Source organism: Lepus europaeus, chromosome 4 (genome assembly GCF_033115175.1).
Source record: "Lepus europaeus isolate LE1 chromosome 4, mLepTim1.pri, whole genome shotgun sequence".
NCBI classification, from domain to species: Eukaryota; Metazoa; Chordata; class Mammalia; order Lagomorpha; family Leporidae; genus Lepus; species Lepus europaeus.
The window spans coordinates 141319748-141342264 of record NC_084830.1 but is presented as its reverse complement, the minus strand read 5'-3'; the positions used below and the strand labels follow the sequence as shown (position 1 = coordinate 141342264).

The following is a 22517-nucleotide window of genomic DNA, read 5'->3' as shown; positions in this document are numbered from 1 at the left end:
ATTGTCCTCCAGCCTCAGACCTGGGAGAGGACTGGACACCCAAGGACAGCAGCCTCTTTCTGTACCTGCAGGGCACTTGCCGACAGAGAGGGGCAGATGCCCCACCCCAAGCGCCCATCTCCCTCCACCCAGCCATCCCCCTTCCTCACAGAACCTCAAGGGGACAGACTGTTACCACCCCAAGTTGCTGTGCCCCAGAGTCCTCCATGCTAGGCCTAACCTAGCTGGTCACCCATCCTCAGGCCATACCCTAACTCTCTCAGGCAGCTCCCCGAACACCTGCAGCCAAATCCTCCCTGGTCTCTTCCCCTGCATCCCTGGATCCTGGGCACCCTCTTCGTTCCTGTCTGCCCAGGCCTCACTCTCACTCTGCACGGGCTGCCTTCTGTCTTAGGGCCCGGAGTTGTCCCCTGGCACCAGAGCACGTGAGGGGGTGCCACACTTCAGCTCTATCCCCGTCTTTGCCCGTCTCCCCACACTCTCATGTCCCTTCTGCCCCACTCCATGCCTAGGCCCCTCAGGCTTCTTGTCACCACTTAAGGTCCTCCCTGCAGTGGGAGCAGAGCTGCCCCCAGACCCATTCAAGGCCAAGGCCTCCGTGTTTCCAGTGGGGCCCATCAGCCGTCATCGGAAAGTGTGACGGGAGCCCCAAACTGAACCCAAGAGTCACTTCCTGAGCCCCGGGCCGGCCACAGCCATGGCAAACCACGGCCTGAGCTGTGCACGTGGGTGCTGACGTGGCCGGGGCTGAGGAGGAGGAAGTGGCAATGGAAAAAGGGGCTTGTTTTCCTCGGGGAGTTCAGCCTGCTCAGCCCGGGGCTGGTTGTGCGGGACAGGATGGCTCCCTGGGGTCCTCTCCCCTTGCAAGGAGTGTCTGACTGAAGATAGCAGCTCTGGCCAGCAAAGCCACCGAGGGGCTCCCACCTTTCCCAGGGCTCTGGCTGGCAGGGTCTGAGGGCAGCCTGAAGCACCCCTTGGTCAGCTGCAGGAGAAGCTCAGGGCCTCCCTAACCTCCAGGCTGGCTTACACAGGCCCCACTCCAGTTCTTCCATCTGGGCCTTGGGAGGGGCCAACACTTGTCCCCACCTCTTCACCCCTTCCTGCTCCCCTAGCCACAGCCGACAGAAGTGTGCCATTGGCCAAAGACAGACCAGAGGTGAAGGGGATGTCCCGGAGGCCCCCAGCTCCACTGCTGAGAAGTCAGGCCACAGAATAACCCTGGCTAGGGAGGGGACCCTCAGGCCTGCCTTCTCACCAGTTTTTCCACCCCTGTTCCTGGGAGGAAGGTGCCTTCCCGCGACTTACCCTGCAGAGGCGGCCAGCACTGAGCTCATCTTCTCCTCGTATGAGCCAGGAGAGCAGACAAGGGAGGAGTGGAGCGAGGTGTAGCTCTAGACGTTGCTCTGCCCACACCGGAGCCTGAGGCCCTAGGCTGGCCCCAGCAGGAACTCTTTCCTTGGCAAGGCTGTGCCTTTGCCTCGAATGCTCTCCCCACCACACTCCTCCGTGAGGCATCGCTGTCCTCTCATCTTTTCTGTCTCTGTATAAATGTCACCTCCTCCAAATGCCTTCCTCGCCTCCTCGGTATGCAAGCTGCTTTCCATAATCTGAAATTACTCCTTTTATTTGCGTCTTGTTTACTTCTGCCTACGCCAGCCAGTGAATGAGTTTCCCCAGGGGCTAATGCTCTTTGCAATCCCTGAGACACAGCCCTGCTCCTGATAGGAGCAGCTGCCACCAATGAACCTTCTTGGGAAGAACCAAAGTTTTCTTTAACCCTCCCTTCTGCTGCCTCCAAACAGGAACCCTGTCTGCTGCAGCCCATTCTCTCACGTCCACTCGTCCTAGCCTGAAATAGCTTCTCCCCTCCCCCCAAGTTGGTGCTCCCCAAGTTCACTCTCCTCTAGAATCTCATCATGGTCTCTGCCCTCCTCTCATTCCTGTGCCCTGTTGCATCTCTGACTTTCGCTGGCTAATGGGGCCTCTTCTTTGCCACGCTTTTTTAACACAGACCCCGGGGCTCCCATTCACCCAACTGCAAGCTCCTTAGAGGCTCTGCTGTAGGTGTGATTCCCAGACCGTGCCTGTGAGAAGCCCTCGTGGCAAGCAACAGAAAGTTGGTGCTGCTGTTGATAACAGGTGCATTCGTCGGAACCTGTCGTGTTATGAGCAACAGAAGCTGAACGGAGGCTGGGAGGCTGCGTTACTTTATCAAAAAGGGAATCATCAGCCTAACAAAAAGCCTAACCAGAGTCTAGGGGCTTACACTCTGTGTCTTCTCTCTGACTTTCCCTCACTGGCTCTTTCTCAGGCAGTACTGCCCCCTCCAGCAGTAAATCTACTGGTTTACTGCTAACTGGGGATGAGAATTTCTTTTTCCCAAGAGCTCTAGAAAAAGCCCCAGGACGATTCTCATTGCTTGGCTGAGGTCCCGTACCCAACCCTGTGGCCAGGGAGAAGACGTGCTCCTAGCTGGAGGAGCATCCTAGATGGATGGCCAGGCCTGGGTTGCAAGCTCCTCCGAGACCTAGGGTGAGGGTACAGTCCCTCAGCCCTTGGATTGCGGTGGTTCCCCTAAAGAAGTTACCATCCTAGGAACAGTTAAGAAAACAAAGGGGAATTGATGGTGGCCACGCAAAACCAAAGGTGTGGATTGCAAGGATTCCCATGCCCCGCTGGACAAGGACCTGAAGATACCTTAGGTCGGCTTGCACAGTCCAGTCACACGGCAACAGTTTGCCCTTGCTGGAGGAGGGGGAGGAAGAGGTTCTCGCAAAGCCGGAGGAGGATCCCAGGATGAGGTGCCTACTCCGTTCTAGCACCCACAGTTTCAGGAAGATGGTGATTTTGTTGCACCTGTCAAGGTTGAAAACAATGTGCTGTAGGAAGTGGTGCAGTAGGGACTCAGGTCAGCTCCTAGGGACACGTCCCTGCGTTAGCACTGGTTTCTGGACAGTTTTCCAGAAAAGGGTCACTGGGGTTTCCTTAGAAACTCGGGATGGGGGTGGGGTGTGAACTGTGGGTGATGCCAGAGTCCAAAGCCCCGGAAAATAACAGTAGCCACTGATACAACATCAGCTGTCAGGCAGACGTGGGCTTTGGGATTTCACAGATGGGAGCTCCTGTGGATTTCATCTCCACAACCACCAATGCCATCCCCTTTATTACAGAAGAAAGTGGGATAAACAGCGAGTGTGGCCAAAGCACCCTCCTCAGGGAGGGGCAAAACGAGGGTTCAGACAGCAACTCTCTGACCCTGCCCTGCCTTGCCGTCCTACACCGCAACAGGGGCCTGCCCCTAATGGACAACTTGGTGGGCAGCAGGAAAAGCCCCCCTCCCGCCTCGCCCACGCAATTGAGCGGTGGGGAGGGGCCTCAAGAATCGGGGAGTCCTGGTTCACTGCTAGATTCTTTAAGTCGATTTTTGTAAGAAAATGTGGGGGTGGGGAGAAGTAGAGACGCAGGTATGAAGTCCTAGAGAATTCCATCCATCGCCCTAAAACCTCCCTGGCCCTGGGCTTCCCTCCTGGGGCTGTCAGCACCCTCCTTCCACACACACACACTCTCTGCTTTCTTCTTAAATTCAGAAAAAACAGCACCTCCCTGGATTTGCAGCGAGAGCAGGAGCCTTCCCTTCCCGGAATCCCTGTTTCCTTCGGAGTGCGCATTTGGTTGCGAGGTGGGGGCGGGGAGGGCTTCCCTGTTCGCCGCTCGCTCCCGGGAGACCTGGGGGGAGCGTTCCGCCCAGCGCCCCCGCCCGTGGCCTGGCTCAGGGAGGGGAGTGTCATCCCGCAGCCTGGGCGCCTCGGCAGCGGCGCCTCCCCGGAGACTGCAGGGAGAGCCCGGGCCGCGGCGCCTGCTCAGTTCGCGCGCACTGCGTCGAAGGCTCCCCCGGCCAGGCTTGGCTGCGCGCCCAGCACCGGGCGGGAGGGGAGCGTGGAGGCGGCGGAAGAGCCCGCTCGGCCGGGGGCCGACGCCGGAGCGGGGACCTCCAGGGGGCAGCAGCGAGCCTCCCGCCAGGTCCTCTCTTCGCGCCAAGCCTGGGGTCCCCAGGCATCCCGCAGGGAAGCCCCCTCTTCGAGGTCCCGCCGCGTCCGCGCCGCCCCCAACTAGGCTGGGTAAAAGTGGGGAGGCGCCCCCGCGGCCCTTCCCAAACCACTAGCTCCCGCTGGGGACACAGTCGGGTCTCTCCTAGGGCAATCGAGGCCCCCAGTCCGCCCCCCCCCCAAAGGTGTGCTCTTTTCAGGCGGAGACCAGGGAGCAGGTTTTCGGTTCTGGGTGGCGCTGAGGGTCTCAGGCCCCGACTGGTGGCCAGGAAGCAGGCGCCCCACTGCCAAGCGGTGTCCCCAAAACACGGGGCGCTGCGTCCCTGGCCTCAGTTTCCACGGCGACACCTGGAAAGTGGCCGTGTCATTGGTCCAGGCCCGAGGTCAAGGCTCCGCCCCTCCTGGGCGGCCTCTGCCCCCGCCAGCCCAGCCGCTCCTCCCCTCCGCTACCCGCTCGCTCCCACGGTCCCCGAGGTGGGCGGGCGGGCCTTGGATGACGGCCGCAGAACCCTGGCCCGTCTCGCCCTCGCCCCCGCTCCGGGTCCGGCTTTCCCCAGCCCAGTTCGCGCCCGGCAGCCGCCGGAGCGGCCGCGCGCCCAGCGCTCCGCGCCTCGCGCCCTCCCCGCCCGGGCGTCCCTGGCCCCTGCGCGCGCGCTCGGGCTCCCAGCTCGGACCCGGGGAGGAGGGGGGACCGAGGGAGCAACCGGCAGCGACCCGGAAACACCATATAAGGAGCAGGAAGGATCCCCCGCCGGAACAGCCCTTATTTGGGCAGAGCCTTATTTGGAGCGGCCAGATATGGTCCGGCCGCTTCCGGCGCGGGGAGGAGGGGAGAAGGCGGAGGGAAGGGGCGGGGGCAAGCTGGGAACTCCGGAGCGGCCGGAGTCCGGGAGCCCCGGGCTTGTGGCTCTGGCCCGGGGGCTGCCCCGGAGCCTCGGCGCCCGCGATGCGGGAGCGGGCGCGGGGCCCCGGTGCGGGACGGAGGCGCTCCCAGCTCTCCGAAAGGGGGCTTCACGTCACTCCGGGTCCTCCCGGCCGGTCCTGCCATATTAGGGCTTCCTGCTCCCCAAATATGGCCATGTACGTCACGCCGGAGGCGGGCCCGTGCTGTTACAGACCCTTCAAATAGAAGCGGATCTGGGGAGCCGCGAGAGATCCCAGCGCGCAGAACTTGGGGAGCCGCCGCCAGCCGCCACCAGCCGCCGCCGCAGGACCGGCCCCTGCCCTGCTCTGCAACCGCGCCGTGTCCACGCCCGCCCGCGGCGAGGGCGAGCCGGGACCCCGCAGCGCTCGCCCCAGTGCGCCCCGCATGTGACCGGGCCGGGCCCCTACGAGTGTGTCCCCGGCAGCGGCGGCCCCGGGCTGCGCGCACCCGCCCCGACACCAGCTCTGCCGTCCGCCCGCCGGTTCGGGATGGCCGCGGCCAAGGCCGAGATGCAGCTGATGTCTCCGCTGCAGATTTCCGACCCCTTTGGCTCCTTTCCCCATTCGCCCACCATGGACAACTACCCCAAGCTGGAGGAGATGCTGCTGCTGAGCAACGGGGCTCCCCAGTTCCTCGGGGCCGCCGGGGCTCCAGAGGGCAGCGGCGGTAGCAGCGGCGGCAGCAGCGGGGGCGGTGGAGGTGGAGGGGGCGGCAGCGGCAGCAGCAGCAGCGCCTTCAACCCTCAGGGGGAGACGGGCGACCAGCCCTACGAGCACCTGACCGCAGGTAAGCCGGGGCCTACGCCACCGTCCTACCCTCCGGTCCTTCACCCGCAGGAGTGCTCTGGGGCCTTGGGGATGCGACCGGGGTTTCCCTTCTCCTCCTCGTGTGTCCAGGGTCAGGTGGTCAGAGGGACACCTGGGACACCCCTGCCCTGGTCCTCGGCGCGCAGAGGAGCGAGCTTTGGCTCTGCGTGGAGAGCTCCGGAGCTGCGTGGGTGGGTGGAGCGGGCAGCCGCGGGGTTGAGGGGGGGGACTTGTTTTGCTGAGCAGCGATGCGCCCCCGTGCAAAAAGCCTTGCCTTGCCTGCCGCCGGTTCCCAAGGAAGGGCCGGCATCCGAGGCCGGGGGCGCGCCCCCGCCGCGGCCGTGGGGGTGCCGGCGGGAATCCTCGCCCGCGCAGCCGCCGCTGCGCAGCGCTGGGAGCCGCAGTGGAGGGGGATCCTCCGTGTTTGCGTCAGCTGTTGTTGCAATGGGCCCTGCCGCTGGAGCCGAGCCAGGAACATTGCAATCGACTGCTATCAATTATTAACTAGCTCGGGAGTCGGTGGTGGCCGCGCGACCTCTTGTCTGGCAGCTGGGGTCGTCCTCGTCCGCCAGGGATTGCTGTCCGGTAACCGGGCCTCCATCCTCTGTTTCTCCTGCAGAGTCTTTCCCCGACATCTCTCTGAATAGCGACAAGGCGCTGGTGGAGACCAGTTACCCCAGCCAGACCACACGGCTGCCCCCCATCACCTACACCGGCCGCTTCTCGCTGGAGCCCGCGCCCAACAGTGGCAACACCCTGTGGCCCGAGCCCCTCTTCAGCCTGGTCAGTGGCCTCGTGAGCATGACCAACCCTCCGGCCTCGACCTCGGCGCCGTCTCCAGCAGCCTCCTCAGCCTCGGCCTCTTCCTCCTCCTCTTCCTCCTCCTCTTCCTCCTCGGCCTCCCAGAGCCCACCCCTGAGCTGCGCCGTGCCCTCCAACGACAGCAGCCCCATCTACTCGGCGGCGCCCACCTTCCCCACGCCCAACGCTGACATTTTCCCTGAGCCTCAGAGCCAGGCCTTCCCCGGTGCTGCGGGCGCGGCACTCCAGTACCCGCCTCCTGCCTACCCCGCCGCCAAGGGCGGCTTCCAGGTCCCCATGATCCCCGACTACCTGTTTCCGCAGCAGCAGGGGGACCTGGGCCTGGGCACCCCAGACCAGAAGCCCTTCCAGGGCCTGGAGAGCCGAACCCAGCAGCCCTCCCTCACTCCACTCTCCACCATCAAGGCCTTTGCCACCCAGTCGGGCTCGCAGGACCTGAAGGCCCTCAATGCCACCTACCAGTCGCAGCTCATCAAGCCCAGCCGCATGCGCAAGTACCCCAACAGGCCCAGCAAGACGCCACCGCACGAGCGCCCCTATGCCTGCCCGGTGGAGTCCTGCGACCGCCGCTTCTCGCGCTCTGACGAGCTCACCCGCCACATCCGCATCCACACGGGCCAGAAGCCCTTCCAGTGCCGCATCTGCATGCGCAACTTCAGCCGCAGCGACCACCTCACTACCCACATCCGCACCCACACAGGCGAAAAGCCCTTCGCCTGCGACATTTGCGGGAGAAAATTTGCGCGGAGCGATGAACGCAAGAGGCACACCAAGATCCACTTGCGGCAGAAGGACAAGAAAGCAGACAAGAGTGCCGTGGCCTCTTCGGCCACCGCCTCCCTCTCTTCCTACCCGTCCCCGGTCACTACCTCTTACGCGTCCCCGGCCGCCACCTCGTACCCGTCCCCGGTGCCCACCTCCTATTCCTCCCCCGGCTCCTCCACCTACCCGTCCCCGGTGCACAGCGGCTTCCCCTCGCCGTCGGTGGCCACCACGTACTCGTCCGTGCCTCCCGCTTTCCCCGGCCAGGTCAGCAGCTTCCCTTCCTCGGCTGTCACCAGCTCCTTCAGCGCCTCCACGGGGCTTTCGGACATGACGGCGACCTTTTCTCCCAGGACAATTGAAATTTGCTAAGGGGAAAGAGGAAACGAAGGGAGAAGGGAGAGAAAGAAACACAAGAGACTTCAAGGACAGGAGAGGAGGGTGTGGCCGGAGTCTTAGGTCAGATGGTGGAGGGGCTTCCCTCTGCTGCAGAGTGGAAGGTCCAACGGCCTACAATCCCTTCTGTCCACTTCCCCTCCCCCCGGTTCCCATTCCCTGTGACTTCAGCTGCCTGAAACAGCCATGTCCAAGTTCTTCACCTCTATCCAAAGAACTTGATTTGCATGGATTTTTGGATAAATCATTTCAGTATCATCTCCATCATACGCCTGACCCCTTGTTCCCTTTGATGCTAGAAAATCAAGTTGGCAAAAATGGGTTTTGGGCCCCTCAGAGCCCTGCCCTGCACCCCTGTACAGTGTCTGTGCCATGGGTTTTGTTTTTCTTGGGGTACTCTTGATGTGAAGATAATTTGCATATTCTATTGTATTATTTGGAATTAGATCCTCACTTTGGGGGGGAAAAAAAAGAAAAGCCAAGCAAACCAATGGTGATCCTCTATTTTGTGATGATGCTGTGACAATAAGTTTAAAGCTTTCTTTGAAACAGCAGTCCTCGGTATTAATCAGAGCATGTGTCAGAGTGTTGTTCCGTTAACCTTTCTGTAAATAGTGCTCGATTGTACTCTCACATGTGGCAAAATATGGTTTGGTTTTTCTTTTCTGCTTTTGGAAAATGTTTTATTTTTGTCCTCTCGGTTCAAAAAGTTTCACGTCTTGGTGCCTTTTGTGTGATGCGCCTGGCTGATGGCTTGACATGTGCAACTGTGAGGGACATGCTCACCTCTAGCCTTAAGGGGGGCAGGGAGTGACAATTTCGGGGGAGGCTTTGGGAGCAAAATAAGGAAGAGGGTTGAGCCGAGCCTCGGTTCTCCAGAATGTAAGGAAACAAAATCTAAAACAAAATCTGAACTCTCAAAAGTCTATTTTTTTAACTGAAAATGTAAATTTATAAATATATTCAGGAGTTGGAATGTTGTAGTTACCTACTGAGTAGGCGGCGATTTTTTTGTATGTTATGAACATGCAGTTCATTATTTTGTGGTTTTACTTTACTTTGTACTTGTGTTTGCTTAAACAAAGTGACTGTTTGGCCTATAAACACATCGAATGCGCTTTATTGCCCATGGGATATGTGGTGTATAGCCTTCAGAAAAATTAAAAGGATAATAAAGTAGCTGTGATTGGATATGTGTTTCCTGGGCTGGGGGAAGCATGCAGCAGCAGCATCTCCATCCAGGGGGTGAGGTTTTCTGAAGACTCTGGGGCCTTTAGAGATAGGAAGAGGCTCCAGCCAGTGTCATACCGTCTGTGTGTCGCTGGAGTGAATTCCTCATGAGGACTAAGTAGGGGTCTCCTCTTCTTGATACTGGGCCTATTCCTCTTCAGTTATTTTGGGCTACAGTTTACCTTGGGAGATTAAAGCTTAAAGGGGAAAGGGAAAAAAAAAAAAAAATCCCAGAGTTAGGGAAGGGACACGTCTGGCCAGAGACAGTGCTACCTTCCAGGCATCAATTGTTTGGTTAGGCCTGCCCGCCACCTCTACCCAGGGTTGGGAAACCCTGCCAAGTGCATTTGGAGGAGATAGGGTGAGCACAGGACTGGGAAATAATAATGATCAGCACAGCTCCTTCGACCTCTACTGCCCATCCCCCACGTCCCCAGCAACTGGAGGGCATCAAAGAACCATAGTTGAGGCCAGGGCCAGTGCTCAAGCCAAGAATCCTTCCAGGAAGAAAAATATCATTTGCCAGCTGGAACTGTCGTCCTTGGCAGTTTCCTGGGACACGGGGCAGAGTGGATAGGAGGCTGGCTTGATGTCTCAAGTTCCCAACCAGGCCAAGTCTGCCCCCACTGTGTGGGCGGCAGACAGTGCTAGGTTCTTTGGGCCCCAGCTCCCTAAGCGTTTATTGTCACTGCTGGAACAACCCTTATGGGCATGTGAGCATCTGTCTGCTCTGAGAGGCCTTGACCTGGCCATGGCAGAACAGCTTCTATTCCAAGAATTCAGACTGTTGGTCAGGGAGACAGAGATGTAAGCCAGGAATGACAACGTGGTGTTAAGTTACATAACATGGGCAAGTGCGAGGCTCTGTGGGAGCATAGGGTAGGGCACCCAGCTGACCTAGGGGCTTAGGAGATGTGGAAAAGTTGAGTTGGGAAGCATAGATAGGAGTCAACTCGATTGATTAGGTTTGTATGTGAGGCAGGGAGGATGCTGGCTAAGTCTCTACCAAAGAGCATGGCTGGGACGGAAGCACCACCTCCAACCCTGATGTCTGTGTCTTTTCTGAACTGGTCGGACACCATTGGCCTTTGAACAGATGGGTGCAATAGATTTGGTGTCTCGGGGATGAGTGTTTGGCCTGGTGGTTAAGAGGCCCACATCCCAGCCCTAATGATTAAGTTCCGGCTCCAATTCTGATTCCAGCTTCCTGCCAATGAGAACCCTAGGAGCAAGTGATGGCTCAAGTAGTTGGGTTCCCTGCCACCCACATGGGAGACTTGGACTGAATTACTGGCTTCCAGATTTGGCTTGCCCCAGCCAAAGGCATCTGGGGAGCGAACTAGCAGATAACTCTGTCTCTTTGTCTGTCTCCCCTTCCCCCCTCTCTCTCTCTCTCTCACTGTCTCTCTTGCCTTTCAAATAAAGAAAAGAAAAGAAAAAAAGAAAGAAAGATAAAAATAAAAAAGGAAAGCTTTGATATCCTGGGATTCCCAAACGTTTGCTCTCCCTCCCAGTGTCTGACCCCTAAAATCAGAGACAATGAAGTATTCTCTCTGCCCACTGCAGTTATTGGGCCCTAGAACCCCTCCACCCCGTCTCCCTCTGAGGGTCTCCCAGGTTCTCACCAACACCTCCTTGAGCTAGGAGAATTTCAATAACCCTTGGCATCAGCTCTATTCTTTCTCTTAGATTCTAGCTTTCTCCCTCATGACCTCTTTTGCTCTCCGCCCTTTCCCGTGACAACTCTTCTGCCTGCAACAGCGGTGAAACAGGCACCCCCTCTAGCAAAGGCCCCTCCCTGGGTGCCTCCTGGTGAGCTTGCCAGGTCCTCATAGGACACTGTTTATGCTGGTGCGCCTCTTCTCAGCTTCACCTACCCCTCCTCCCCACCTCACTCTGGGCCAAAGAACACAAGTCTCTGCCTGTTACACATTCTTCAGAGTTCCTCACCCCAGACTCTCAAGAGGCAGAACATAGCAAAAATAAGACATGATGGAAGGTGCAAGGAGACTCTGTTCCTTCAGAGCACAGGGTCTCATCTGTCACAGCGCATCAGGAGATTCCCAGGTCCACGTCCAGAGCATCCTGTGGATACCCTGCATCTGGATGTGGTCCTGGAGCTGACTTTGGCATCAAGGCTGCTCCAAACAGGTGGCTTGTAGAGGAATTGTGCCAAGCTTGTTAGCTAAGTTTTATTAGTACCACCACCAGGGTTTCTTGAGGCTCTGAAATTCTAAATTTCGCATGGCTGAAATGGAGCACAACTCAAAAAATTGCTCCATTTTCTGGTCCTGAAGACTCACCCCTGCTCCTGTGCAGGCAGCGCTGATAAGAGCTGTCATCATCATAAAGGTTGGGGCTTGGAAGGGGCTTGAACAATTGACCGCTGCCTGGGGATGCCGCCTAGGGCTTCAGGAATGTGAGGAGGGACAAAGCAAGTAGGACCGAAGAGGGGAGCTAGAGAGGAAACTCAACTAAGGACGGGTTAGCTTCTGAAGAGAGCTAGGTCCTAAGGAGCCTCCAGCCTTCTTCCTGGTACCTGAAAGGTGCTCTTTTTGTTTGAATTTCAGGACTGTTCAGTCTCATCTATTTTGAAGGATTCTGAGCACTCAGCGAGCTGGAGCCTAGCCTGGCTGTGAGGCGAAGGTGGGGGGGAGGGTTGCTGTGCTCTTCCTTCTACCCCCTCCCAAATGGACAGCCCCTCGCAAAAAAAGGAACCAGGTATGTATACTACAGGGTCAGAGGCACTCCTTGCCCTATCTCCCCTCCTTTCCCCAGCTTTTTTTTTTTTTTTAAAGATTTATTTATCTATCTGAAAGTGAGAGTCACAAAGAGAGGGAGAGAGCGAGCGAGCGAGAGAGATCTTCCAGGAAGAGAGAGAGAGAGAGACCTTCCAGGGTCACCCCTCCCAGATGGCCATAACAGCTAGCCCTGGGCCAGGCTGAAGCCAGGAGCCAGAAACTTCTTCTAGTTCTCCCACGTGGATGTAGGAGCCCAGACACTTGGGCTATCTTCCACTACTTTTCCCAGGCCATCAGCAGGGAGCTGGATCAGAAGTGGGGCAGCCAGGACTCAAACCAGCATCCATATGGGATTCCAGTGCTGCAGGAAGCAGCTTTACCCACTGTGCCACAACACCAGCCCCCATTTCTATCTGTTTTTCATGCTTCATGCCGCACTTAGTGCAGTTGGAGAGGGAAGACATTGGGTAGAGTGAGATCCTGGGGTCCTAAGGGAAATGAAGCCAAGTTTAAAAGAATCAGATGTCAAGCAAACAACATTTTAACATTTTAATGAGAGACCTGTGGGTACCTGCGATTTCCGCACCCGAGCAGCACATCTCACCCTGCACTTGAGAGATGTTTTTTCCCCTATCCCTCTTTCCTCATCACTAGGACTTTTGCAGCTACACTTGGCTTGAGATGATCTCTTAGGTCAAACTGATGACTCAGTTTCTCAGCTCCTTTTAAATCTATCTCATCTCCCTTTGGGGGGAGATCTATCCATCAAGCTATTCTCATAAACACTTAGAGTTTTAAAAAACACTATTGCCACTCTATTGTGGTACAATAAACTGTCTGTATAAACTGCACAATTTGATGAATCCTCACACATATACAAACAGGTGAAACCCCCACCACAATTAAAGCAGTAAACATATCCATTGTCTCTAAACATTTCCCCATGCAGCTTGGAAATCTTTCCACTCCTGTCCATCTGCTTTCCATCACGGTAGATTTGTTGGCAGTTTCTAGAGCTTCTTATTAGCGGACTCATGTGCAGTAGGTGCTTGTTGGTTCTAACTTCTTTCACTTAGCATCTTTCTGTTGAGATTCATTCATGTTGTTGTGTGTACAAATAGTTATTCCCTTCTACTACTGAGTGTTCTTCCAGTCTCTGGCTCCACCACAATCTGTTTATCTTTTTTTTTCTTCCCCTGTGGAAGGCTATTGGGGTCAGTTCCCTTTTAGGACTGTTAACACATAAAGCTGCTGTGAAGTTTTGGATACAAGGCTCTGTGTGGATGGTCCCCACTTACTCCAAATGCTCCCTCTACCTTCTGGTACCTCTTCAACCATATTCTCATTTATTCACTTCCCTCACCTCTGAAACTACAATCATCCATGTGTTCCTGCCCCCTGCTACCCCTCTCCAGTCAGGGTCCGGCCTCCTAAAAGATTTGCTTCTTTCATCTCTCCTTGAGTAAACAGAGCCAGCCTCTGTATATATAAAATATCATTTTTATTACTGTACTCCAAACTCTCTCTTGTTTGTTTATATCTTCCTGGTAATGAGATGTTTGTTTGTTTATATCTTCCTGGTAATGAGATGTCTGGGCTAAGCAATGTATATTCTCATTATCTACGCAGCTCAGCAGACGTACATATGGCCTTGATGAAACTTTGTTAAGGAAGAAAGGCACATGGCCCAGAGTGGCCAGGGACTGCATAGCTGCCATCCCAAAAAAAGAGGAAGGGAACTGAGCATTACACAGTGTAGACAGGGATGGAAACATCTCATCAAACCCCATAAATAGGTATAATTTTTAGGTACCAGTTAAAGATAAATTTTTTTTTAGGATTTATTTATTTATTTGAAAATCAGTTATACACAGAGAAGAAGTGAGAGAGAGAGAGAGTGAGAGAGAGAGAGATCTTCCATCCTCTGGTTCACTCTCCAAATGGCTACTGGGGATGGGCTGATCTGAAGCCAAGAGCCAGGTCTCCCACGTGGGTGCAGCGGCCCAGTCACTTGGGCCATGTTCCACTGCTTTTCCCAGGCCATCAGCAGGGAGCTGGACCAGAAGTGGAGCAGGGGCCAGTGCTGTGGCACAGTGGATTAAAGCCCTGGCCTGAAGCACTGGCATCCCATGTAGGTGCTGATTCTAGTCCAGGCTGCTCCACTTCCAATCCAGCTCTCTGCTATGGCCTGGGAAAGCAGTGGAGGATGGCCTGGGTCCTTGGGCCCCTGCACCCATGTGGGAGACCCAGTAAAAGCTTCTGGCTCCTGGCTTCGCTCAGCTCTGGCTATTATGATCATTTGGAGAGTAGACTAGCAGATGGAAGACCTCTCTCTCATTCTGTAACTCTTTCAAATAAATAAAATAAATCTTAAGAAAAAAAAAAAAAGTGGATCAGCTGGGTCTTGAACTGGAGCCCATATGGAATTCTGGTGTCATATGTGGCAATTTTATCTGCTGTGCTGCAATGCCAGCCCCTAAAGATAAAAATTAAAAAAAAAAAAAAAAAAAAGAGGAAGAGGGGAGGGTGGGCATTCAGCACAGTGGTTAAGTGGCCACTTAGTTGCCCCCCACCCCAATCCTATATCAGGTGACACGCCTGGGTTTGTGTCCTGGCTCCACTCTCCATTGCAGCTTCCTGTTAATGCACACCCTGGGAGGCAGCAAGCAATGGCTTAAGAACAAACAGAGTTCTTGGCGCCTGGCTTCAGCTTGGCCCAGCCTTGCCTGTTGCAGGCATTTGGGAAGTGAACAAGCAGATGGAAGCTCTCTCTTTGTGTATTTCTGTCCCTGACTTTCAAATAAAAAGAAAACAGTTACAAACGTAAAAAGAATTATCCTTTTTTTTGCTGTCTTTGCGCCCATTCTCCAGGTGGGCCCCCAGCTTTCTTCCCATCTTATCTGCCTTTCTTCCACCTCCGGGGTGACCCCTAGGCCCTGTCTGCTCAGGAGCCTGCTCAGACCCCAGGCTAGTTTCCGAACTGAAGGCCACAGAACCAATCCTGGAATAGTGGGCGGTGAGGCCCTCCTAAGATTCTCTCTAGAGGCTCCTTTTGACGGAAGGGACTCAAGAAACCTGGGGGAGTCTTGCGGGTAGAAATGAACCTCTCCTGAGGTCCCTTGTTCCCCAGGTAAACCAGGCTGCCCAGCGGGCCCAGGTGCTCTGTCAGCTCCCAGGCAAACCCAGATGCTGCCGTCTCCGCTGAACCAGCAGCGGGATCCCTCCTGGGACGAAACGGTTTCAGCCTCCTCAGAAGCTCGCTTCCCCTCAGAATCCACTTTGCAGCGGTTCCGTGGCTCACTAGGCTAATCCTCCGCCTGCGGCGCCGGCACACCGGGTTCTAGTCCCGGTTGGGGCGCTGGATTCTATCCCGGCTGCTCCTCTTCCAGGCCAGCTTTCTGCTATGGCCCAGGAAGGCAGTGGAGGATGGCCCAAGTGCTTGGGCTCTGCACCCGCATGGGAGACCAGGAGAAGCACCTGGCTCCTGGCTTCGGATCAGCGTGATGAGCCGGCCGCAGCGGCCATTGGAGGGTGAACCAACGGCAAAAAGGAAGACCTTTCTCTCTGTCTCTCTCTCTCTCTCTCACTGTCCACTCTGCCTGTCAAAAAAAAAAAAAAAATCCACTTTGCATCCTAGAGCCTTCATGACGGGGGCTCCGGAGAACCAAACTGCTTCTCCTCCATTGAACAGTCAGTGGAGCTCCTTCTGTGAGTGGCTGGGTCTTGGCAATCTGGGGGGCGTCTGGGAGAAGGAAGAACTAAACCGCTCTAGTCTGGCCAACCACTTTTGAATCTCCTGCAGACTAACTTTGAATTCCCTCTGAAGGGCTTCTCACACACAGCGCTTCCCCGCCAGCTGCCTGACCAGAACGGGTTTATAGCCGCCTCAGCACCCCCCGCCCATCCACGCTGCTCCTCAGACCCAGCTGACTTGGTCCCTTGGTAACCTCAGTTCTTAACCACACCAACACAACTTCTATCATCCCCAAGTGCCCACAAAGCAGAAATTCTCAAGTGGAGACCGCTTCTGGTTTCATCACAGCAGCCTGAGAACCGATTTTGTCACCTCGGATTGGTGATGACGCCCCTGGGACTGCTGCGTCCTCAGAGCCAGCATTCATTCTCTTCAGAGCCACATTTCACTCTTGGCTCATGAAATGACCAAAGTCCTTAGAACTTGCTTCTCAGATTGTGCCTTGGTTCTACCTAGGAACCCTTTGGGCCTTCTCAGGCCCACTGTCAGTCTTCATGAAGTAAGTTTTATTTTTAAAAAATTTTGCTTATTTATTCTCATCATTTAAAAGGCAGGAAAACAGAAAGAGGGAGAGAGACAAACAAGAGGCAGCAAGAGCAAGAACTCTTCCATTTGCTGGTTCATTCCCCAAATGTCCACCACAGCCAGCACGGGGCCAGGGTGAAGCCAGCAGCCAAGAACTCCATCCATTCTAGGCTCCTATGTGGGTGACAGGAACCTAAGCACTTGGGCCAAATATCTGTTGCCTTCCCAGGCAGCATTAGCAGGAAGCCGGAATGGTAAGTGTGGAGCAGTGGAGACTCCAGTCACCACCCTGATATGGGATGTGAGCATCCCAAGTGGCATGCACCAAGTGCTGCACCACAGCACCTACCGCAAAGCAAGTTTTTATATTACCCATCCATGGGCATCAGTCTCTCCATCTGCTTGCAGAGAAAGGAGTGCTGCTGATTATCTTATTCTTCCTTGGGAGGATAAAACAATTTTTTTTTTTACTACAAAATGCATTCATGGTGAAAATATTAAGTGTCTTCCTTTTCCACACATTAAAAGAAAGAAAAGCACTTTGATGCATGAAACTTTCCTGTGTGGGAAAGGCCAGCTTTCCTGAGGGTGCTGCAACAGCAGGAACCAAGAGCCTTCTCAAGATTCCTACCTTGTCTCCCAGCGGTTCTGCCAGGGCTGCTGTGAACCACACCAGGTTATGTAATGGAGGAAAAATGGCAATCATATAACTATCTGGTGCATGATGGCTGAAATGAATGATCATATCATATGGTGGACTGCTAGGCAGTCACTTTAAATCATGTCCTAAAATAATTATTTTTTTTTACTTATTTTTTAACTTTTTTTATTTATATAAAGAAAACACATTTCATGTATTTCATATATACAGTTTTTTGTTTTTGTTTTTTTTTTTTTTTTGACAGGCAGAGTGGACAGTGAGAGAGAGAGAGAGAGAGAGAGAGACGGAGAGAAAGGTCTTCCTGGGCCGGCGCCGCGGCTCACTAGGCTAATCCTCTGCCTTGCGGCGCTGGCACACCGGGTTCTAGTCCCGGTTGGGGCACCGATCCTGTCCCGGTTGTCCCTCTTCCAGGCCAGCTCTCTGCTGTGGCCAGGGAGTGCAGTGGAGGATGGCCCAAGTCCTTGGGCCCTGCACCCCATGGGAGACCAGGAGAAGCACCTGGCTCCTGCCATCGGAACAGCGCGGTGCGCTGGCCGCAGCGCGCTACCGCGGCGGCCATTGGAGGGTGAACCAACGGCAAAAGGAAGACCTTTCTCTCTGTCTCTCACTGTCCACTCTGCCTGTCAAAAAAAAAAAAAAAAAAAAGAAAGGTCTTCCTTTACCGTTGGTTCACCCTCCAATTGCCGCTGCAGTCGGTGCACTGCGGCCAGCGCACCGCACTGATCCAAAGCCAGGAACCAGGAGCCAGGTGCTTCTCCTGGTCTCCCATGGGGTGCAGGGCCCAAGCACTTGGGCCATCCTCCACTGCACTCCCGGGCCATAGCAGAGAGCCGGACTGGAAGAGGGGCAACCGGGACAGAATCCGGCGCCCCAACCGGGACTAGAACCTGGTGTGCCGGCGCCGCAGGTGGAGGATTAGCCTATTGAGCCGCGGTGCCAGCCCTAAAATAATCATTGACCTGAAACATGCTCACAATATTATACTAAGTAATACAAGTAAACCCTTATATGGCACGATTCCAGTTTTATAAAGTGCACATGCACAAATCCTATACATCAGAGGCTAATAGTTGTTATTTCTAGATAGTGGAGTTATGGGTAATTTTTATTTTGTTTTTAAACCTTTCTTTATTTTCCAAATGAGCAAGTGTTTCTAACATTAGCAGAGAATTATTCTGTTTAAGAAAGAACAATTTGGGGCTGGTGCTGTGGTGTAGAGGATTAAGCTGCCCCCTGTGATGCTGGCATCCCATATAGATGTCAGTTTGATTCCTGGTTGCTCCTCTTCTGATCCAGCTCCCTGCTAGTATGTCTGGAAAGGCAGTGGAAAATGGCCCAAGTGCTTGGGCCCCTGCACCCACATAGGAGACCCAGAAGAAGCTCCTGGCTCCTGGCTTCTGTCTGGCGCAGGTCTGGACATTGTGGCCATTTAGGGAGTTAACCAGCAGATAGAAGATCTCTCTCTCATCTCTCCCTCTCCCTCCCTCCCTCCCTCTCTCTCTTTCTCTCTAACCCTGCCTTTCAAATAAAATTAATAAATCTTTTAAAAAAGAGAAAAAATTTTTAAAATGAGACTATGTAAGTAATTATGGCTTAAAATTATGGTAGGGCTCTTTAAGAGGGCCTTCCGATGGAGTATTTTCTCTTTCTGCAGAATCTGCCCCTTCATTAATGAAAGCATTAAAGAAGAGTGATAAAACAAGTAGGGGGTTGGGGGGGCTTTGGCACAGTGGTTGAGACGTCGCTTGGGATGTCTGGATTCAAGTTCCGGCTCTGCTCCCATCTCCAGCTTCCTGTTATGCTCGGAGGCAGCAGGTGATGGCTCAGGTACTCGAATCCCCGTCACCTACATGGGAGACCTGGACTGAGTTCCTAGTTCTTGGCCTCGGCCTGGTCCAGTCTTGGCGCTTGTACTCATTTGGGAGGTAAACCAGATGGGAGGTCTCTGTCTGTCCTTCTGCCTTTCAAATAAATTAAATTTAAAAAATAAAGACATCCTAGGAATTTGGGGTTCTAGGTTCTTTACTGAATAGATGCAAATTGTTGTTCAATACTCCCCATAGGTGGATTTTCTGTTACAGTCTTGCAGGATGGAATCACCAGACAGCTAACAGTACAATTCTTTTTTTTTTTTTTTAAAGTAAGGAAAGGTTATTTATTAGTTAAGCAAGCTCCTTCACCTATCACCTAGAGACCTTCTGAGATCCTGCCCACCACTGGATTCCCTATCCATCCCCACTTCCAATGTACCCACTCTCACATCTACCACTAAGATCAAAGCCTTTCTCTTTTTTTTATTTTTATTTATTTTTTTAAAGATTTACTTATTTATTTGAAAGGCAGGATTACACAGAGGCTGAGCCAGAGGCAGAGAAAGAGAGAGGTCTTCCATCTGCTGGTTCACTCCCCGTAATGGCCACAATGGTCAGAGCTGGGCCGATCCCAAGCCAGGAGCCAGGAGCTTCTTCCAGGTCTCCCATGTGGATGCATGGGCCCAAGCACTTGGACCATCTTCTACTGCTTTTCCAGGCTATAGCATAGAGCTGGATATGGGATGTTGGCACTGCAGGTGGGGGCTTTTACCCACCATACCACAGAGCCAGTGCCCTATTATTTTACTTATTTATTCCCCCCCCCCAAAAAAAAGCATTTATTTAAGGAATACAAACTTCACGTATTTCTTAAGTACAACTTTAGTGCAACTTCCCACCATACCACTCTCCCACCCACACTGCCACCCTTCTTTCTCCTCCCTCTTCTATTCCCATTCTTATTTTTTACTAAGATCTATTTTCAACTAACTTTTTGCACACATGATTATCTCGAAGTGTCAATTTCACTTCCGTAGCTTACCTTTTTGTGCTCTATTAGTTATCACAGAGCAGGGAGAACATATGGTATTTGTCCTTTCAGGACTGAAAGCCTTTCTCTCAAACTCCTTTCTTCTGCTTGTTCCTGACTTGATGTTAGCCAGGTGGTTTTGCTGGTTATGCTTGGGTCAGGCTGTGCCTTGTTGCTCCCTGCTTTAGTGGGCACCTCTTAGATGGAAGAGCCCAAGTCTGGGTAACTTTCTCCTGGCCGCACACAGTAGTGGGCCATCCTAAGTGATTCCTTCAGTCACTGAGCCAAAATTGATCTAAAAAAATGACATCATGCCTACTTAGTGTCAGACCCTGAGCATGTAAACAGGATAAACCAGCAGCAGCAGCACTGACTTGGGTGGGGGGAGACTTAGAAATACAGACTTGCCCTACAGTGTGATATGTAAGATGCCTAAGCAGAGCAAGGAGTGGCCAATTCTATTCAAGGAGCAGAGAGGTGAGAATAGAGTGTAGGAGGGAGGCGGGAAAGGCCAGTGTGTTTGGGAAACAGCAATTAGTGGTGGCGTGGCCAGGAAGCGAGGAGAGGCCAGGAGAGGCTGGCCAGGGAGTGCGGCTGGAAAGGCAGGTTGGGGCGAGATTCGGAAGGACCTCAGTGACAGTCCAGTGAACTGTACTTTCCCTGGAGGCATTCCAGAGTAGGCCAAGAATTCAGTTTGTATTTCTGGGTGTTTGAAAGATTGCATGGCTTCCTGCCTCCCCACTCCTGATCCAGTTACTGTGATAATAACAATAATTTAGACCAATCACTTCAGATTTTATGCGTGCTTTTTATTTTCTGCTTTCAAATAAGTATGAGTCACCTCAAACTCAATTATTCTATTTTTGATATTTTTCTCTAAAAAAAGATATCACTTCCAACTATGCTCTATTTTCACAGATAGATTAAGCCTTATTTTAAAAAATTGTGTATATTTTCAAACATTCACAAAAGTAAGGGGGTTTAGTGTAAGGAATCTCTCTGTATCTGTCTCCCAGTTTACAATGATCAATTCCTTTATACTCCTCTTCTCCCTCCACTTTGAAGCAAAGTTCAGACATTATATAATTTCATCTGTAAATACTTCAGTGTATATTTTTAAAATGAATTTTTAAATTCTATTTTTATTTAAGAGGCAGAGTGACAGAGAGACACAGAGATCATCCATCTGCTGGTTCACTCACCAAATGCTTGCAACAGCTGTTCAGAGGTGGAGAGAGGGAGAGAGAGAGAGAGAGAGAGAGAGAGAGAGAGAGAGAGAGAGAGAGAGATTTAATCTGCCGGTTCACTCCCCAATGGCCACAACAGCCAGGACTTGTCCAGGCCAAATCCAGGAGCCAGGAGCTTGCTCCTAGTCTCCCACATGGGTGCAGGGACCCAAGCACCTGGGCCATTCTTTGCTGCTTTCCCAGGTGCATGATCAGAGGGAGTGGATTGGAAGTGGAGCAGCCGGGACATGAACCAGTACCCATATGGGATGTTGACGCCACAGGCCATGGCTTTAGCATGCTGTACCACAGCACTGACTCCTATTAATACTGTTAATACCTCCCCAGTTTTGCTTTAGGTCACAGCCCCACAGTTCCCCCTCCTGGTTTCTCCCAAGCCCTTGTTCCTGTTGCCAGAGAAAGGCTCTTCTAGTCTATTCAGCCAGCAGAAACAGGAGCAGGAGACCTGCCTCTCCTTTCCTCCCACCACTCTCTCAAACCCAGGGCTTTCCTGCTAGCGTCTACTGGGTGGAAGTTCTGCCCAAGGGTTCATTTCAGAGACGTCTGTAATCCCAAGAGGATCAGCTTTAAGCTTCCCCACCTACAAGATGAATGGCAGCTTGAAGCCAAGTGCTTCCCAGCCAGGGAGAGAGACCCGGATGTGTCCTTTTCTCCTCTCTGTCTCCCCCTCCCACCCCCTTGTGCAGGGGAGCTGACTGTGCTGCTCTGGGGAGGGACTGAGGGAAGCTGGGCTGGCTCTGGTGCAAGTCGCCAGCACGGAGCTGGCAGCAGAGAACCACTTTCTCTCGTCTTGCCCCCTGCTGGGGAAACTCCAAGACAGAGCCGGGAGAAGACTCTGGATGGGAGCTCCCAGGCTGCTGCAGGGCCAGGCAGGGCCACACAGGGCCACACAGGACCACGTGGGCCATGGAGGCAGAGGCTGATGCCACCTTTCCTTCCAGAGAACTCCCTAGAAAGGCGAGGCAAATATCAAGGCCCACGGGACAGGGTGGAGCGTGTGGGACTGGGGACTGCAGACCTGCGTCCTGGACCTGTGGCTACCACTCCATGGCTGTGTGATGTTTGGTTAAACTGTTTAGGATTTCTGCCCCAATTCTAGCTTCTCTATTTATAAAATGAGTGTGGTTTGTAATACCTCCCTCCTAGAGCTGTGGGGGAAGAATTAGCTGAAAGAACGGATGGGGAGCTGGAACATCGGGAGCTGGTTAATAAATATTCATTGATTCCACAGAGGAACTGGAGAGAAAGGAAACCACTGGATTCTGGAGGCTTAGCGAATTCTCGGCTCATTCTATAGAATTCTGTACTGGATGACAGGCATCTGTCACGCTTCTGGTTTTCAGCGAAGATGCATGTTTATCGTTCACCACGAGATCCCAAGAGGCTCCCTAAATATTCTGGGCTTCAGAAGGGCTTTCTCTGGCCTGCTGCAGATCAACACGGAGGGCAGAAGGAGCCTGCTCCCCGGAGATCCAATGGCCTCTCTCTCAAGCCGTTTGCTGCCCTGTGAGAAGCAGCCCTTCCTCCATGCTCCCAGCTGCTCGGTCCTGTTCTGGGGGAGGCCAGAATGACACAGCTCCATGTCGCCTGCCCTGTGGCCTACAGTGGGGGAAGGAGCTGTGTCCCTGCTGGAACTGAAAAACATCATCAAGGGCTGCAACTTTTACAGGGAAGGTTACCATGCCAACCACAGCCTCCTTGCCCAACAGGAATGAAAGGAAACAAGGCCGTAGGTGACATGTGTCTATTGTGTGTCCAGAA

At 53.6% G+C, this 22517-nt stretch overlaps 1 protein-coding gene across 1 annotated transcript; it reads left to right on the top strand.

Moving 5' to 3' along the window:
• The first annotated feature begins 5192 nt into the window (after window positions 1–5192).
• Window positions 5193–8948, top strand: EGR1 (early growth response 1). The gene is made up of 2 exons (XM_062189069.1): window positions 5193–5757; window positions 6397–8948. Exons 1-2 carry the CDS (start codon window positions 5460–5462, stop codon window positions 7731–7733), a joined length of 1635 nt encoding a protein of 544 aa, XP_062045053.1. The 5' UTR covers window positions 5193–5459; the 3' UTR covers window positions 7734–8948.
• The last annotated feature ends 13569 nt before the right edge of the window (window positions 8949–22517 follow it).

Bases quoted from the DNA above. Each gene is read 5' to 3' on its own strand.
- EGR1 (XM_062189069.1), top strand. From the start codon at position 5,460: ATGGCCGCGGCCAAGGCCGAGATGCAGCTGATGTCTCCGCTGCAGATT. The intron at 5,758-6,396 runs GTAAGCCGGGGC...TTTCTCCTGCAG, and splicing joins CTACGAGCACCTGACCGCAG to AGTCTTTCCCCGACATCTCT.